This window comes from Thunnus maccoyii, chromosome 6, assembly GCF_910596095.1.
Source record: "Thunnus maccoyii chromosome 6, fThuMac1.1, whole genome shotgun sequence".
NCBI classification, from domain to species: Eukaryota; Metazoa; Chordata; class Actinopteri; order Scombriformes; family Scombridae; genus Thunnus; species Thunnus maccoyii.
In genome coordinates, this window is record NC_056538.1 from 31,695,018 (window position 1) to 31,714,404 (window position 19,387).

General features: G+C 39.0%; 2 protein-coding genes across 3 annotated transcripts in view; one reads left to right on the forward strand and one right to left on the reverse strand.

Moving 5' to 3' along the window:
* The first annotated feature begins 888 nt into the window (after nt 1-888).
* On the forward strand, nt 889-17,996 carry zgc:162698 (Transmembrane protein 87A-like). Of its 2 annotated transcripts, none has more exons than XM_042413214.1 (21): nt 889-1,101; nt 3,659-3,731; nt 4,848-4,933; nt 5,081-5,200; nt 5,347-5,403; nt 6,405-6,473; nt 7,755-7,820; nt 8,640-8,778; nt 8,877-8,938; nt 9,045-9,228; nt 9,342-9,441; nt 9,527-9,620; nt 9,749-9,826; nt 11,538-11,646; nt 11,771-11,829; nt 12,407-12,528; nt 12,635-12,708; nt 13,123-13,184; nt 13,342-13,394; nt 13,482-13,512; nt 17,078-17,996. In XM_042413214.1, the coding sequence occupies exons 1-21, from the start codon at nt 970-972 to the stop codon at nt 17,117-17,119; spliced, it is 1,812 nt and encodes a 603-aa protein (XP_042269148.1). In that variant the 5' UTR covers nt 889-969; the 3' UTR covers nt 17,120-17,996. The 2 variants fall into 2 exon arrangements, with proteins under 2 accessions (XP_042269148.1, XP_042269149.1); XM_042413215.1 differs by having other exon boundaries at nt 12,407-12,510.
* Nucleotides 15,884-19,387, reverse strand: part of si:ch211-137a8.4 (neurofilament heavy polypeptide) — a 51,720-nt gene continuing 48,216 nt past the window's right edge. The window contains exon 4 of the mRNA XM_042413207.1: nt 15,884-16,197. Coding sequence (XP_042269141.1) covers nt 16,190-16,197 — 8 coding nt within the window. The 3' untranslated portion in view covers nt 15,884-16,189. The remainder of the gene's footprint in view (nt 16,198-19,387) is intronic.

Genomic DNA, 19,387 nt, shown 5'->3' on the forward strand with positions numbered 1-19,387 from the left:
ATGGTGTTTTTATTTAAATGTGTGTATTCTTGGTAAATCCTTTGTTGCATCTCCCTTTACTTCATATTTGTTGTTTGTTTGTATAACTGTAGATTTGCTGGCACTATATGGTCCTGACTTTGTTATATACAGTATATTATTTATATTGTTTATATTGCACTCTATATATCTGCACTCTTTCCTACTTTATACTCCAACTTCTGCACAGTAATTTCCCTCGTGATAAATAAAATACTATCTTATCTTACTTTGCAAGTATATAACTGGTTAAATCTGGTTCGTGATGTTACTCACATGTCACATGTTGACTTCCCACCCTGAGGTTCTGTGTATTATTCATTGTCTTTTAGCACTTTTTTGCTTTAGATTTAATAGCATTTTGTTCTGTAGTCTTCTACGTAGACATTTCATTTAAAGGAATGAACTCAGAAACATCAAATCTTATTCAGGGATAATGTGACTGTGTTTTGTCTTAATTACATATTGAAAAAATCACTTAAAATGTTTGTCAACAAATATTGTGTGTGTGGTGGTGTTCAGCTGCTGTACTAGTATTATTATATTCAAGTATTATATTGTTATGTCTAATATAATAATAATAATAATAATAATAATAATAATAATAATAATAATAATGGTGGTGATGATGACGATGTTGATGATGATGATGCAGTTTATTTATATAACACTCCATAAACCTCAAAGACGCTAAATGTATTCCGTGTATCCATTGTTTCAACTGTAATATCCTGACAACGCGACATAGCGGAAGCCGACTGCTGTGAACCTCTAAAGAAGAAGACGAAGAAGAAGAAGGAGCTGGAGTGACCAATCAGATTAGTCCGGGGCGTGGTCAAGCCGTCGCCATCCTAGGAAACGAAAACTCACACCCCGGAACCAGGAAGAGTCCAGCTTGTTGTGGGACGTCGTGGTTGATTTGCTGCTGGTTTCTTCGTCCTCCTGGCTCAAATGGCGAGCTCCGCGGGTCCGGACCGGGCCGGACCGGTGCTCTGGTCCCTGCTCCTGCTGGTACTTATGGGGCTCAGCGGGCCGATTGACGCCGCGTCCGAACCGGGGAAATGGATCCTGAACGTCGATAGCGTGAGTTTCCTCCTTGTGGCGGCTAGATGTTGTTTGTGAATCATTCAGCGGATAAATTCATGTGTTCACCTGCTTACAGGTGAAAATAAAGGAGCTCATGTGTTGCTATAATTTATTTTAGAGCCGCGGTTTCTCTTGTTAACAAATTAAAACTCAGCTGACGGATCCGAAACATGTAAACAACGTTAGCAAGCTGAACACAGCACATTTACTCAAGTACTGTACTCAAGTACAGCTTTGAGGTACTTGTACTTTACTTGAGTATTTCCATGTGATGTTACTTTATACTTCCACTAAACTACATTTCTGAGGGAAATATTGTACTTTCTACTCCACTACATTTAGCCTATTTGACAGCTTTAGTTACTTTTCAGATGAAGATTTGTAGTAAATAAAATGTAATACATGTGCAATAAGACAATTTAGTAATAAATTTTTGGCTTTTGACGTCTTACAAAAAGCAGTGTGTAGTCGGGGTCACATTTCACATGTCTATGAGTTGTTAACAGCTCCACCAAATAGTGATTTTTCCCTCTAAACTTCTCACATGCTTTCATTTCAATAAATGTTCAAATGATCCAATATTTCAGCAAAAATCAAAGATTAGAGAAAAAGTCCAAAAACTGAAAACAGATTTGTGTATCAGAACTTTGTTTTTTCTTCTTTCCTCTCCCATTAATCATCTCACCACCCCTCAGATTTATCTGCTGACCCTTTGGAGGGGCCCGACCCCTAGGTTGGGAACCACTGGACTAAACTAGCTAACTGTATATAAAGTAGTGTAAACTAGCTCCACCTCCAGCAGCTACAACAGTAACATGCTGCTCTAACACTGATGCTTCACTATTAATAATCTAATGATGTCATATATAATAATATATCAGTCAGAGGGACCAAACCACTACTTTTACTGCAATACTTCAACTACATCAAGCTCATAATATGAAAAGTTAAAGCTGGAAAAGCATTCGTATCTAAACCCTCTGCTATTTACTCGCTGTAATCATTTCCTGCTGTTCATACAGGCCGTCTGAATGTGCTTTCTGTGTAGGCTAAGTGATGGAGGCCAAAATCCACAGTAGAGCTGCAATAATTACTCAACCTCAAATATGAATATGTTCTGGTTTCTTCAGTCTTCTATGACAGTTAACTGAACATCTCTGTGTTGTGGACTGTTGTCGGTCGGGACAAAACAAGACATTTGAGGCTGCAGGTTGAGGTTTCTGACATTTAATAGACCGTTAGTTACAGCTCTAATCCACAGCGTTCGTTTTTTGCAAATAAGTTCAACAGGGAAACACAAAGAGGGAATTTGATGCTAAAAAAGACTGTAAATGTGTCAGATATCCTCTTGATATGCCTGACTCAGACCGCTTGGCCAGCAGACGTCTGGAGAATGCTCAGTATGCATCATCCGGCCGGCGCGGGAATGTCACCACAGACATCAAAATTAAAATCTCCGTATACTGTGAAATACAAAGTTATTCATCATCTGACGCTGATCGGCTTAATCAGCGTCGTGTGAACTCATTTGGCTTGAATGTAACAAATGTTTATTTATATGTGAAAGTTTCACACTGCGGCTTTAAAGTGAAACTGAGACAACACCGACACACTCGACTGCTTCTTCTTCTCTCCCTTCTCAAACACACTCCGTCCAGTTTCATCCGTTCGGGGTTAAAACTTGTTCTTGCGGTTGTGCAGAAAGCGGGGTGTGTTCGTGTGTAAACAATAAGTCACATGATACAGACTCGCTGCTGACGCTGTGTGTGTGTGTTTATCGGTACACCCCAGTCCGTCTGACCGGACTCTATATATATACATAAAGGTGTGTCCGTGACGTCACATCATTGGTTTCCTCATAGAACAGAAAAACTTGATGTTTTCAGCTTTGTTAAGACTGATGATGATGATGATGATGAAGGCTGTTGGTATCCGCTGTAAATGTTCCTGTTTCACTTTGAGTCACGGGTCAGTGACTCTGTCTTTCTTTTGACACGTGACGCTGAGGTTTTCTTCTGTGCATATTCAAAGATAAATGAGAAGTCGATCGGCATCAATAATCGATTAATCATTTTCAAGCAAAAATACCTGCAGCAAATAATATATAATATATAAATATTTCAAATAATTTTCTGACATTTTATAGACCTGAAACGATGAATTGAGAAATTTAAGAAAATAAAAGCTTTATTAAAAATCTGAAACATGATATTGAAGCTTTCTGACCGTATTTCAAGATAAATGAATATCAGCTACTCTAACAGGACAATAACATTTCAACATTTCATCATTTTAATAGAGTTAAAGGACAAAAAGGTGATTTTTTTTTTAGCAGTTTAACACCCATGAAACTTTCACACTACTTCTGTGTAGTTCTGTCTTTGTATATTTGACTTTTAATGCCTGCTTTATGCTTTAAAAATGATAAATAAATAAATGTTTTACTCTCATTTATTTATGAATATTACTTTATCACTTATTTAATGCTGATGTTGCCTGTTTCAGACATTTTGACTCTTTAGTCTGATGGTGTGTTTGTGTTTATTTGTTCCAGGAAACTCTGAAGAAGCAGACCTTCTTCCTCTTCACTAAAACTCTGTTCAACAACAGCTTCATCCATCTGAAATGTAAGTAGATCTTCCTCACGACTAGAGCTGCTCTTCTTCTTCTTCTTCTCACGTTTTATTCTTGACATCAGCTGAGTCAGCTGAGAAGAGGGATATCAGAGCGATCTCGGCTTAACTAACTCAGTTAAAAGTACAGTAATTAATCTGCAGTCTCAGCTTTAAGTTCAAATATAGCTTAGTTTGAGCGTATTGTGGGAGTTGCACTGAAACTTTTGCATCCTACGAGTTAGTTACAATGCAGGGAACTTCCCCTTACTCCTCTTCCTCCTCTTCCTCCTTCTCCGACCAGGTTTAAATGATTTTCTGTTGTCATGGCGGTTAGAAAGATGGAGAGACTAATGAGAGAAGAGCCAGAGGAAAACTTTGACTCTGTGTGTTTACAGTGGGAGCACATTTCCTGTGACACACTACCTCCCCTTTACATCTAACAAACACACTAAACAAACTCACACTATGCACTGTGTCAACGTTACTTTGATTACAGTTCACAAGTGTGACTTTATGCTGCATTTACCTGAGGTGGGAACAGGAATTTATGATCGTGTTGTGTCAGAGCTGATTGGTTGATCAACAGGAAATAAGAGCGGATGCTAAAAGCGTCTGGTTCCAGCTTCATAAATGTGAATATTTACTGGTTTCTTTCATCCTCTGTGGCAGTAAACTGAACATCTTTTGAGTTGTGGACTGTTGATCGGGACAAAACAAGATATCTTAGGTTACATCTTGGGCTTTGGGAAACATTCATCAACATTTTTCACCATTTTCTGAGATTTTATAAGCCAAATTGATTCATTGAGTAAATAATAATAGAAATTAGTCGCAGCCCTGGATACAGCCATCTTCAAAATCAATCAATAAATGTTTGTTGAATTATTAAAGAGATTAACAGACAAACTTGCATAGTTCATTAGTAGCATTACTTTATCTTTTTTGATTCAACAGTCTGTTATTGTTGTATTGATTTGAATTTCTCTCAATAGTCAGTGACGGTTTTCTCTCCTCAATGATGCAGGAAGTGAAATGTTGATTTAGTTTAGTCAAGCAGCAGTTACAAGTTGCTAATCTGATCTGTGTGTGTGTGTGTGTGTGTGTGTGTGTGTGTGTGTGTGTGGTCAGTGGGGGCAGAGAGCTGTAACGCCTCGTTAAACGTCTCGTGGTATCTGAGGAACTCGCACTGCTACGATGAAGTCTTCAGCCTGGACGTAAGACTCTATTTTCTGTTCTGCTGTGCTCTATTGATCCTAAACCCGACACAAACCTGGTCTCAGACCCAGACTTGCCGTTCTGCTTTGGTCTGATTTTAGTGTGTTTGTTTGTTTGTTTGTTTGTTTGTTTGTTTGTGTCTCCAGGCAACGCAGGCAGCACTTTATTTCAGGTCGACAGAGGTCAAACCAGGAGGAGGAAGTGGTTTCTATGTCTTTCACCAATATTCTGCCATCACCTGCGAGCCTCACACCAACCCCGACAGGGTGACACACACACACACACACACACACACACACACACACACACACACACACACACATACACACATACATTGCAAACAAACGAGTGATGAAGTGATCGTACCTGGTGATTGTATTTTTAAAGTGGGTGCGTTTGTTTCACTACACAGTTTGGCCTGGATGTCTTTGACACGAAAACTCAACTGATAATACCGCAGCAGGAACAGGTGAGACACTTCCTGTCTCTGTCTCTCTCTCTCTCTGCCTGTCTGTCTCAACCAGACTCTGCACTTTACAGTCCAACTGAAATTAAATTGCTTTTTTTTTTAATCTACTACAGCTACGTATCTGCTCTGTAAATCACTTGTCCTGTGAAATGTTTCCCTTGTTTTATATTATATTGATGAAGTACTGTTCTGTTATCCATGTACGTAACTGGAGTCTTTATTCCAATACAGCAAATCAAATATTTGAATAAAGCGATAACATGTCGTTCTACCATCGGCAGAGCAGACGGTCACACTGAGCCTGATTGCATCCTGCTACACAACACAAGAGCCACAGACTCTGAACAACAACCCGCATTAGCTTTCCTGCTAAAGTCTCCTTATCTAACTTACCAACATGAACACACGTCTTTTCCTGCAGCTTAGCTTGTTGAACGAGCCACCAGACAAACATTCACCAGGGAAAAGTGCACCGCTAACGTCAGTTAGCAGGCTAGGTAGCTAATTAGCCGCTCAGCTGCAGCACATTAAACAGCATGTCTGCAAATGTCACTTCAGACCCGTTTAGATGCTGATTTGTTCGTTGCCTTTCAAAATGCTTGTTAGTGACATTTTGTTTGTCCATGACTTGTAGCTTCAGTCGTTTGTTTACTTTGTCTCCGTTCTGTACGGTGTAGCATCAGTAGCTTGCTAGCTGCTGTCAATCAAACACAGACACTGACACACCGGTTAGCCAGGTTCTGATATTTCCCAACCCTAATCATACAAAACTATTAACAATACATTTAAAAAACAAAAAGCGATGATTACATGTGATTTCAGTCGGACTACTTAAGTTTCCACCTCAAATTTAACCCTGAATTAGTTTGACACAGATTACTTCATGCACTGAAGATATCCGGAAGAGTTTTGAGATTTAAGATTTAATCTGTGTTATTATCACTCACTGTGGTTAAAAATATGTTCACTTTCCTCTGTTTTTTTTTTGTTTGTTTTTTTAGCCAATCACAGAGAAGACTTCAGGCAGCAGGAGGAGGAGGGGAGCTGCGATAGAGCATCCGAAACCAAAGGTCTGTACGTCCAACTCACATCCAGTAGAGCAGAAAGTAGAAAAAACCAATAAAACATAAAGTAGAAACCTGCAGTATGTTGGAGCCTCAGATGAACTGAAGTGAGTTTTTATTTTAAATATCACCTTTTTTTACCCCTTTGTTATTTAACTAAACTAATAAACTAAACCGATTATAAATCATTTGCAATAATACTGTAAAATCAGTGAAGTAACCGTTTTCTTCATGCGTATAAATAAACATAATTTCTGTGAATATCCTCTCTGTTACTAATAGAAATGACAAGATGTGAACAGAGATGTTTGTATTGATATTGAAGATATTCCTCAGTGAATCTTCAATAACTTAATTACATTTATTAGAGATTAATAGATTAGTTGCCAACTATTAAATTAATCGCCAACCATTTTGATAATCAAGTCTTTTTTTTTTAATAGAAAAAAAGTACTAATTCTCTGGTTCCAGCTTCTCAAATATGAATATTTTCTGGTTTCTTTGACAGTAAACTGAATATCTTTGAGTTGTGGACTGGGTTCTGGGTGTTATAGTAATTATGATTACACTGTGTATGAGTGTTACTATTTTATCTAGATCATGATCAGTAGTTCCTGTCTTGTACTGCAACATCAGCAGACTCATCAGCTGAGGTTAAAGGAAGTTCAGCATTATATTTGTAAAGAGGAAGATGTAGAAAGAGACAAGGTGAGACAGGTCATCTGGGGGTCAGTTGGACAGGACAACTGAAAACAGACATGATGTTATATATGATGATAAAACCCTGTTATAAACGCTCCACTGGGAGCCTTTTTCTTTGTGCGTTGCATTGTGAAACGCTCCTTCTTGTACAAGAAAATAAATTCTGTTAAATTTTGATACTTCGGCTCTGGTCTCTATTGTTTAATGGTCATTAAGAAGGATTTTGTTTAACACTGGGAGACATTATCGCCATTTTTCACAATTTCCTGACATTTTATAGACCAAACAACTAATTGCTTAATCAAGAAAATAATCAACAGATCAACCAATAATGAAAATAATCATCAGTTGCAGCCCTTCAATTTAGTTATCAGCAGTTTTACATTGGGTTATCAGTTCCTCCAAAGTTCCAAAGTAGAAATGCAGAATTAAAGGTTCTCTTACAGTCCTTGATAGTTCAAAAATTAAAAAAAGAATTAAAAAGATTAAAAGAATCCACTCTTTTGGAAGTTATCCATATATTTTAGATGTTTTAATTATTAAATGTTTGAGCTTGTTTGACTGATTTGACTGTTTGTCTCTCAGGCTCCTGCAGCGGAGAAGTCAAACACTTCAGCAGAAACAGGGAAAGGCGGCGCCCCTCCTAAAAAGGTCAGTCAGTCTGTACACTGTTCGATCAGCTGAACCCGCTTATTACATCAGGCTGAAAGAGTCGCGTTTGAGCAGGAGGTTGCTGGTTTGAATCCTATGATATAGGTGTGCTATTACAGAACAGAGTTTAACCTGCAAAGCCAGGACACCAAGACAGCACCTTCATGTCCGGTGATATTTCAGCAACGCTTTATTTTACAGGTTCTTTAATTTCATACTAATTCCCTGCTCATTTTTTAATGTAATTTACAGATATTTAAAGGTTTCTTTTTTTACAGAAACGGTGGTGCAAATTATAAGAAAAAATTTTATGTAAAATGTGCAAAAAAATTAGCCATTAAATACCTGCAAATCACTCAGAAAATTTCAGTAACGCTTCATTTTACAGGTCCTTTAATTTCATACTAATTTCCTGCTCATTTTTTAATGTAATTTACAGATATTTAAAGGTTTCTTTTCAAGGACATTTTGCAGAAATGGTGCAAATTATAAGAAAAATTTTATGTAAAATGTGCTAAAAAAAATTAGCCATTAAATACCTGCAAATCACTCAGAAAATTTCTAGGAAATTACTTTAAAATTAAGGGACCTGTGAGAATATTGATATTTTCTCTCCATCCAGCTAAAGAGCAGCGGTTTTACTCCTCATTTTCTCTTCCTCAAGAAAAAAAATGAGTGATTCTCCCTCTTTAAGCAAAGTTTTAATACCAAACTCTGCACCCTAAATGCCTAAAGCATAACATTTGTGTGTTCAGACGTAGCGCAGCCCAGTTACTTTATATCTTGATGTTAAAGCTCTTCTGTCTCGTTGCTCAAAAGGCTCGTCATCCTCACTTCGATGCGGTGGCGGAGAGCTGGGAGGACGGACCCTACATGTTCATCCTGAGCATCAAAGAGATCAAAGACAGGAGCCGAGCCCCCGACCCCGCCAACCCTCCGGCACCCTGGAATCTACAGCGTCAGTCACACGCTCGGACACGACGACTTTGTCTGAATGTAGAAAAGCAGGAAAAACGGAGCAGATTCAATATCTGTTTGTGTGTTTGTGTGTTGCAGTGCAGATCAGCATGAGGGGTCCTCATGACTTCATATCAGCCTCTGAATGGCCTCTGATGGTGGTAAGAACACACGCAACAGAACGTGTCACCCTGCAGTTACTTCCAGATTACACTGTACCTCAAACGCACCACACTCTGAGTAGTAAACCCCTCTTCCTGTTTCCAGTTCTACATGGTGATGTGTATCGTCTACGTGCTGCTGGCGTTGCTGTGGTTGGTCCTGTCGGCGTGTTACTGGAGGGATCTGCTCAGGATCCAGTTCTGGATCGGAGGAGTCATCTTCCTGGGCATGTTGGAGAAAGCCGTTTACTACGCCGAGTTTCAGAGCATCAGATACGACGGCTTGTCTGGTAGGTGAAGACACACACACACACACACGGAGGTGATTTCTCTTCTATGTGACGCTGAGCGGAGCGTTGTGAGGTTCAGGAGGTGTAAGGACTTGTAATGTTTCCTCCTGCAGTCCAGGGGGCAGTGGTGTTCGCTGAGGTCCTCTCCGCAGTCAAGAGGACTCTGGCCAGGGTGCTGGTGATCATCGCCAGCCTGGGATACGGCATCGTCAAGTTAGTATCATCTCTCCAAAACCCTTTGGGATTTGTAGTTTTTCATATAGTCTCTGTATACATTGTTCTCTGGTCTCTCCACCAGGCCCAGACTCGGCGCGTTGCTCCACAGAGTAGTCGGAGTCGGTCTGCTCTACCTGATCTTCTCCATCGTCGAGGGGATCCTACGAGTCAACGCTGTAAGTCTCACACACACACACTGCAGCAGCACCATGTGAGAGAGTGTGTGTGTGTGTGTGTGTGTGTGTGTGTGTGTGTGTGAGAGAGAGAGAGAGAGTGTGTGTGTCTAACTTGTCTCTCTCTCCAGGATCGAGGCGACAACACCAGCAGTAGAGTTTTGTGTGACATAGTGCTGGCCTTCACTGACTCCTGTATTGTCTGGTGGATATCCTTTAACATGTTCACACACACACACACAAACACACACAATCAAGAATAAAACAATCAGGATAAAGGACAGAAACTTTGCAATAAGGCAGCCCGACCTTTTGTTGGTGTGTTATTTTGATAACTAATTGATAAATAAAACCAAAATAAAAGCCATATCCCAACAAATACCCTCAATAAATATGAGTTTATTGTAACTGTTCCAATCATGAAATTTTAGACGATAATAACAGGAAACTTCAAAACCTGTGTGGAGTTTATTTTAAGGTCAGATCCTCTGTCGGTACTGGAGCTCGTTAAGGAGATACTGGCCTTAATTAGTCTACATCATATAAAAATGTGGTAGGGATGGTGGTGAAAGCTTTAAACATTGGTGTTTTACTAGAAAATAAACTATAGCCTTTATTGTCACATTTATAAGATTAATATCAAATATTAATATTATTGTAATATATTGATTTACAGCGAATAGATCGTTATTGGTTATCGGCCCTATATTATATAATATATAATTCTATATTAATGCATCTCTAATTAATTAAGTGTCTTGTATCCATGTCATATACAGTCTAATGCTTCATCTTCATCTATCAGTGATGGTGCAAAATGGTGATTTATAAGTGAAATCTTAATTTATTTCTCATTTCACAGTCGAGTTTTTTACTTATGTTATAGCTACGAGTACTTTTACTTCCATTCAAGTAGTTGTTTTTATAAAGTGACAGTGAAATCTTTTAACAGATGCTCTTCTCCACATCAAAAGTAACAACAGTTGTACTTGAGGACACTTCCTGTCAACCATCAGTCGTTGTTCACTGTCGATGTCGCCTGCTGCCACCAGAGGGGCCGATGAAAAGCTTAAACCTGCCGTGTTTGCTCTCTTTCTGTCTTTCTGTCTGGATTCAGGCTGCTCGGTTTGACTTCAGGAAGTTGTTTGTTTTGTTGGTGTTTAGTTTTTGTTGGGTGGGTTTTACCACATCAGACAAAAATGCCTCAAAGTTGAGTCTGTTCAGTTCTAACACTGAATGATGAGTAAACCCCACCCGGTTGCTGCGCCCAGTCAAGCAAAACAAACTTTAGATGTAATTGTAGCTGCTAATTGACCCGAGTGTACGCTCTGTCTGCATTTCTGTTCTCTCCTCTCTCTCATCCTTCCTCATCCTCCTCCTCCTCCTCCTCGTCCTCTCTTTCCTGCAACGCCACTCTGTTTCCCTACTGCCTTCCTCCTCCCTGACTCTCCCTCCTTCTGTCGTCACTTTCTTCTTCTTCTTCTTCTTCTTCTTCTTCTTCTTCTTCTTCTCTCTTTCTTTTCTTTCTCTCTAGGCTGAAGATGATGTAGTTCTCCTGGCTGCTATCCCTCTGGCTGTACTCGACTCTACCCTCTGCTGGTGGATATCCGCTACTGCAGCTCCCCCCCCGCCCCCCCCTCCCCCAGAAATTTTTGCTTCCTCTCTCCCCCTTTTAAAATGTTTTCTTGTTTGTTTGTTTTTTCTCTGCTCTGTTCGCCTACATGTGTCGTTATTGTCCGAGCAGGAACCCCTGCACGCTCACGGTTAATGTCATGAAATGAACTCTGGTGCAAATGCAACCGGACCAACAGGATTGTGGGATAGCACAAAGTGTGAATGTATCAGTTTGGACCTTATCGTTACAGTGATTTAATCAATAGAAAGTGTTTCCCGGTTGATATTCCTTGACTGTGTCGTCACATCTTTGTGAGTCTGGCTCAGACGATGAAGCTGCTGAGGCTGAGGAGGAACGTGGTGAAGCTCTCGCTCTACAGACACTTCACCAACACGCTCATCTTCGCCGTCATAGGTATAAAAAAAATTTAAAAACCTGTGTGTTTGTGTGTTGTTGTGGGGGGGGGATTGAACTTTTGTTGAACATTTAGAGAGACGTTAACACTCTCTTTAAATCTTTGTATGTGTTTGTCTTCCAGCGTCAGTCATCTTCATCATCTGGACCACCAAGACCTTCAAGATGTCTAAATGTCAGTCTGTAAGTAGTTTTAATAGATTTATTCCTGTCTGTTTATTTTTAATTTCCATTTATTTGAAAGAAGAACAGTAATTAGCTAAAATGAGGAATTATGAAATGTAAAATCTTTACTTTACACACAGTTTAACAGTTGATTGTTTTGGTTAAATAATAAGAAAAGTAAACACATCCTGTCTCGTCCTTCAAGTCTTTGATAACTTTTTCAGTATTTAATGAGACGACCTTAACGAAGTGCCAAAACAAATCCATAAAAACACGCTTTAGTCGCAGACAAAGGCATTAAAAAAACTTTAGGAGACGTTATGTTCCTCTAAAATCTTATTTACTGTTGCAGATTAGCAGCATATACACATAATCTTCAGTCGACATGGTTGATATAGTCTGTGTCTGGGGATTAATGGTGATTTCAGGAGTTCAAGTCAACTTTCAGAGGATAATAAGATAGTTTGTTTAGTTTTAAACACATCCAGTATTCAGCTGAATATCTTCTTTCATTTTATTCACTGAATTAATTAATTAAAGCCTTTAGAAGTGTTTTTTTTATATATATATATTAAAAATGTTCCTCTGTCTGTAGGACTGGAGGGAGCTGTGGATAGATGACGCTTTCTGGCGCTTCCTGTTCTCCCTCATCCTATTGGTCATCATGTTCCTATGGCGACCGTCGGCCAATAACCAGAGGTGTGTTAGAGAGAGAGAGTGAGTCTGAGGTGTTGCTGATATTTTGTTTTCTTGTAATCTGTGTAAGTAAAGCCAGTGTCTCTCTCTCACACTCTCACTCTCTCTCTCTCTCTCTTTGCAACAGGTACGCCTTCAGCCCTCTGGTGGATGAAGAGAGCGAGGAAGAGGAGAAGGAGCCCATGATGAACGAGGCTTTCGGTCAGAAGTCTTCCTCTCCTACTGTCTATACCTACTATTTATTATCTAGCTTGTCTCCTTATGTTGAGACTTTTTTTTGCCCTTTAAGCTGCTGTTTACAAGGTCAAGAATACAAATTCAAACTTTATTTATTTAGTTTCTACAGCGACAGTAGACACTAGTGAATGACATAAACGTGTTAGTGTTCCTCATCAGCAAAAACAAACAAGAAATCTAAAAACTTTCCCTCCTTTCATTAGTTCAAAGTGTCATTTATGTTAAATTTGTTTCTTTCAGGAAAGCAGATTATTGCAGATTGTTATTTTCGTCTTTAAAAAACGTGAGATTCACAAAGTGTTTGCGTCACACAAAGTCATAAACGTGACTTCAGTACGTCCTCACCTCCGTAATGTTTTCATCCGTTTGTCTCTCCAGAGGGGATGAAGATGAGGGGGATGAAGAACGAGACGAACGGAACGGCCAAAGCCAACAAAGTGGTGAGTGACGACGAAACGCTCTCAGCTCACAGGAAACACTTTCACACCGACAGCAGCCACTTACAAGACTGATTATCTTTTATTATTCCATCTACTGCACCAGAACCAGTTTAAGAGATAAAACATCACATCATCACTCTGTTGTTTTTTTTTCCAGGATGAGGATCTGAAATGGGTTGAAGAGAACATCCCGTCATCTATGGCAGACGTGTAAGTCGACATGATCATTACATATATCGTAAATTAATATTATTCAGATGTGTTGCTGAAAGTCCTTTTTTTTTTCCCTCCTCACAGCGCTCTGCCGCCTCTGCTGGACTCTGATGAGGTGAGTCGTACTTTTCTTCATAACTGCACACACAGGGGATAAGACGAAATATTATTATTATTCAGAAAATCAGAAAAAAAGAGTAATAGTAGGTTAGTTTTTGAAAGCAGTAGTTGTGTCTGACTGACATAGATGCAGAGAGTTTTACTGTTTAGATAAAAATAAGTGATACTGTATAGTATGTCAAGTATGAAAGGAAAGCTGTTGTTGTCAAATCACTCTTTATTTTAAAGAATCTATTTAACCTGAAAATAATCGTGAAGTAAAAGTTATATTTGCACCTTTTTCAGTTATTGTTAATTGTCTGGTTGAGACAGATGAGAAAATACCAGAAAAACCCTCAAATTCCTCCAAAAATCTAACCTCAAATGCAACATAAGTTTGTCGTACAACGTTTTAATGTCCAAGAACGATCAGTCAAACTGCAGGTAACAACACAGACAAAAAAGGCATTTTTCACGTCACATGACTTTTAAAGGTGCAGTGTGTAGAATTTATCGACATCTAGCAGAACAGACTCGGCAGAAATGGAATATAACATTCATAAATATGTTTTAATTAGTGTATAATCACCTGAAAATAAGATTTGTTATGTTTTCTTTAGCTTAGAATGAGCTCTTTATATCTGTATAGGGAGCAGGTCTTCTTCCACGGAGCCCGCCATGTTGCACCGCCATGTTTCTACAGTAGCCCAGAAGGGACAAACTAAACACTGGCTCTAGAGAGAGGGGGCTTTTGGTTCTCCTACATGCTTGGAAGGAGAGGGGGGGAGGGGGTATTCGGTTGGTTGCAATCTGCAATCTCACTTCTAGATGACACTAAATCCTACAAACTGGTCCTTTAATTAGATAAATTATCAGATAATCCGTCTGCGCACACACACACACACACACACACACAGAGTCGAGGAGCATCTCAAACCTGTGACTCACCGAAGCAGAAAACGTGTTCATCATATCTGTCGTTCTCATAACGAGCAGCAGGGGGCGCCAAACACTCAGCAGAGAGCAGCTGTTGCCACGGTTACATCACACTGTTGTTTATCCTCTTCTCTGTTGTCATGGCGAGCAGAATAATGTGACGGCAATGAGCCTGTGTGTGTGTGTTTGGCGTGTTGGTGCTGCTGCAGCCGCCGATCGTCATACTGAACAAAATATAAAACAAACATCTGAAGTTAAAGGTGAATCCTTCATAAACCGGTCAGATAATGTCCTACCAGACACCACATCTCTTTATCTCCTCTGTTGACTGGTTATTCCGACCATTTTTTTAACCATTTTCCAAATTATTTACTCTTTGATCTCCGAGCTGAACCTTTTTTAAGTGATCCAGCAATCAACAAAGTGCCTCTTATGTAAAATCAATTTCTTATGTAAGCTGCTGAGAGATATTAAAACCCATAGAAAATATTAAGTACTAACACACTAGAATGATCTTTGTAGGGAAAAAAAGGGAAGGAAGTGACATTAAATTAATCGCCAACTATTTTTGATAATCGATTAATCGTTTTGAGTCATTTTTTAAGAAAATAAAAGTAAATTCTCTTATTCTAGCTTCTTAAATGTGAATATTTTCTGTTTTTTTTAGTCCTCTATGACAGTAAACTGAACATCTTTGACTTATATATCTCTGGGAAACACTGATCGACACTTTTTCACCATTTTCTGATATTTTATAGACCAAATAAGTAATCAAATAATCAAGAAAATGCTTACATGCAGCCCCACACATAAATGATTTTTGTGTTTTTAACCTGCAGGTTGTTTGACATGAACACACACAATGTGATGCATCTCGTTGAGTATTATTAGATGAAATTAAGGGAAAATAATTGCCTTAACTTCTACTTATGTCCTCATGACAGATTACGTAATGTATTCTTGTTATTCAAGAATTAAATTAAGGAGAATCCTGATCCTAACCTGCCTATTATCGCTATCATGACAAATTATGTAATATATCATTATTAAGGGCGGAATTAAAGGAAATTGCTTCTTCACTCTTCTTCTACAACCTCAATGCTCAGAAACACTATGTCAGCGCTTCTCAAACTTTTTTTTTTTTTTTCCTGTTTCCCTTTGAAAGCCAAAAGGAAGTCATCCCACCCCCGTGTAAACTTGAGACTCGTATATTTTGTGTCTTTTATGTCTTTTGTAACTACGTCGGATTTTTGGGGTGACATCTTTGATCAATGACAGTCGCCTTTTTTTTTTTTTTTATCCCCCTGTCAGAAGTTTTTTGAGCTTGATTTGTCGAACGCAGGCTGCTGAAGCCTCGTATTGGCTTTAGTTGAATTTTTGGAAACGGTTAAAGGACGGTTTCACAGTTTTTTGACAGTCAGGAGCCCAAATGAGCATTGAAACATGTTTTTATTGCTGTAATCATTCCTCCTCTTCATACTGACCATTACAGTCTAAGTGATGGGAGACAAAAAAGTGTAGTTATTGTCGAGTTAGTCTTACACAGATTCTAATGTGGTTCATCCTGATCATTTTTAAGGTAAGAAATAGGGAGAAATAAGAGAATAAGAGTTCTTTGACATTTTAAAAGAAGGTTTTCTTTTGTAGCAAACCAAGAAGTACAGCTAGCTTCCCCTCCTGACCAGACTTCTTGTTAAAACCGGACAAATTGGCCCCTCTACATGTCATCTTAAATCTCTTCTGTCAGTCTGTGGGTTTCATCCATCTGCAACAAAAAAAGGGAATCGTCTTAACAATGTCAACGGGGAGAAAAGACGGAGAGACGGACGGACGGAAGAGGAGATGAGGAAGAGGATAGAGGATAGCGTGATTCATAAAGTCTGAAATACCGTCCGTCCGTCAAATAGTCTGCCAGTGATTTATAGATGGAAGGGGAAGAAGATAAAAACGGCAGCAAACTGTCCCCCCCCCCCCCCCCCTTCCCCTGTCTGGACCAATCAGGAGCAGCAGTGTCACCTCACTGTGAACATAGAGAGAGGTTTCTGTAGGGACGTTTCTAAAGCTTCTAAAGTTTGGATTTCCAGACAGGAAAGCAAAATAAACTATGAAGAGTCGACTTTAACTAAGAGTCAGCTTTAGAGCAGCAATGATTAGCTGATCAATGGAAAATTAATCATTTTTTTAAGTAAAAATGCTACAAAATTAGCTGGTTTTAGCGTCTCAGATGAGAAGTTGTGACGTTTTTCTTCATCATACATGATATAAACTTATAAACTAAATATCTCTGAGTGTTTGACTCCCAGTCATTTACTTTGGGAAATTATAAAAGGTGTTTTTTTTTATTTAAACTGACATTTTATGGATAATTCATTTCAGTCAACTTTGTGTTCTTGGAGTTTTCATTCATGTAAAAGTTTGAAACTAGTTGACAAGTTATTAACATCATCCCTCTGTCATCCAGAGCAAACTAATAAATACTGACACATTATAAAATAATCATTCTAGATGTTAAGTTTGTTCTTATGTTGACACATTTTAGGGATTTAAAATCATTTACCACCATTTCCAATAACATTTAGTTTTCCAAAATGGCTGCCACGCAGAGACTCCTTCACTATAACGACGGTGTGTTCTTCTGTTTGCAGGAAACCATGACGACTAAGTTTGAGATGTCCAAGATGGAGTGAAGTAGTAGTAGAAGAAGAAGAAGAAAAAGAAAAGATGGTTGGATGATGTTTGACAAACACACCGGTCTGATGGATAAATAATAACAGAATATATTGTGTATGAGGTGGAGTGAAACTAAATGCACATGAGGAAGAAAAACTGATGGATGAAAGAGGGAACGTGGAAGAAGAAGGAGTGTTTTCTTTGGGAGACGACGGAGGTGTCGGTATGTGATTTAATCCCTGAATTTATGAGCTTTGTAAGCCTTGATTGTACATACACTGGGAGACAAATCCATCACAGCGGCACACAGATGCTTTTTATTTTTTTCTTTTTATTGCCTGTTTGTATTTATATCTCTCTCTCTATATATATATATATATACAGTATATTTTGACAAATTTGATGTTTAATGAGGATCTCTGCTACAGAGCGGCTCATTCGCCTTTTCACTGTTTACATGCAGAAAATGTGATTTTCAGATCTCGTCTCGTCAGATATTTTGTGTTTTTCACTGTTTGACACGACAGTAGCTCCTCCTCCTCCTCTCTCTGCTGTTGTTGATATATTGTTTTTTTTTTTAAGTTGACGCAGTTCCATACATGTTGCGTGAGTCATTCGGATCCTTTCGAACTGTAAAAAAAACCAAAGTTGTGAATCAAAAGCGGAGAAAAAAAAAAACATGGATGTGAATGAAAATAAATTTCTCTCTTAATTTGTCTTTTTTTTTTTTGGAGGTTTCCATATATCGTTCCAGCTGCTTCCTGTGCAGTTTGAACCATTAAATTTGTTCACATTATGATCAATTCTCTTCATAAAGTTACTGACACTTCACACAGACTGTGTGCTTTGGCTGAGTGGGAAATTATTTTATAGCTTTACTTTGTCTTTTAGCAGGAAAAAAAAAAGATGAGATGTGCTGCATCCGGCTGATTAAAAATGTAAAGAAATACATCCCTGGTTTCATTGTTTCATCTAACTGCAGCCGTTGCAGTGAAAGTCGCATTGCTTTACATCGTACGCACCGCATGTATCACTAGCATACAGCACGCTAAAGAGCCCCGACGCACCAAACCAACAGTCAGCCAACGAAGGACACCAAGTCGTTGTTGTTGGTTCAGCCTGTTGAAGCAGCTCATAGAGATCACTGATTGGTTGTTCAGCCAGAAGAATCAAGGATGTCGCACATTTAGCAGTTTCTCTTTATTTTAATTAACCTTTTAAGACGACACCAGTGCAGAGCAAAGCCAAACTTTACAGTGATTTTTCTGGAGTGAAACTGGTTGGCTGGTTTATTATTATTACTTATTATCATTCTTTGACTTTCTGTGATATTTTTTTGGATTAGGAACAAACTGCAGACATATTTGGTCAACTGTAGCCTTTAGGGTGTGTTTAAATAAGTGAATGATAGTCGGCAAGGTGTTCTTTGAGGTCAGCTTAGTGTGTCGCTACCTGAAGATGAGTCCAGCCTCTTCATCCTCTGTCTGTCTCCATTGAGCTTTAAACTAAGAATATATATATTTTTAAAGGGAAACCCTGCCAAATAAACCCACAGCGTGTTACTTTATTGTCTTGCTCGATCACACACAAACACTGACGCACACACACACATATTACTCCTGTCCCGCTCTCATGTGTGCTGTTTTCTGTGACGGCGCTCATTATTACTCTGAGTGGCCTGTACAGCCAGCAGCCAGCTCTTTATATGTGTGTGTGTGTGTGTGTGTGTGAACATATAGATTGTGTGTGTGTGCTCCAGCCTGTTAAGTGGTGACAGTAACTTGTCTGAATGGACTAAACGCTCCATACATCATCCTGTTCAGCCGCAGGGAAAAGTCCACTCTCGCTCTCCGCTGTCCCGTCAGCCTGCAGCAGCTCGCTGCCTGCTCGCTGTTATCTGCAACAGCAGACGAAACATTTAGGTTTTTTTTGGTTTGTTTTCTGTTTCAACAAGGTTTGAAATAACAGAAATCACGATAAAAGACTCACAATGTTTTCATCTGACCTCTTAAATATTAAATTCCTGCAGATATTGACAGACAGTGCGTCCAGTGAACAATGTCTTACAATATGCACAGGATCAGGAACGGATCGGGATTTTGTAGAGCCAATAATGATCTATTACAGTAAGTACCTTGAGCAGGCTTGATCCCAATCTTGCGGATCAGCTCAGTACACCTGTAGCTTAAAAAAAGGTTTTTTAATTAATATGTTGCTCCTGTTTCCCATGTGGTGTTTTTCTCTGTACCACAGCACATTGGATTGAAAATAAAATGCCTGGGTTA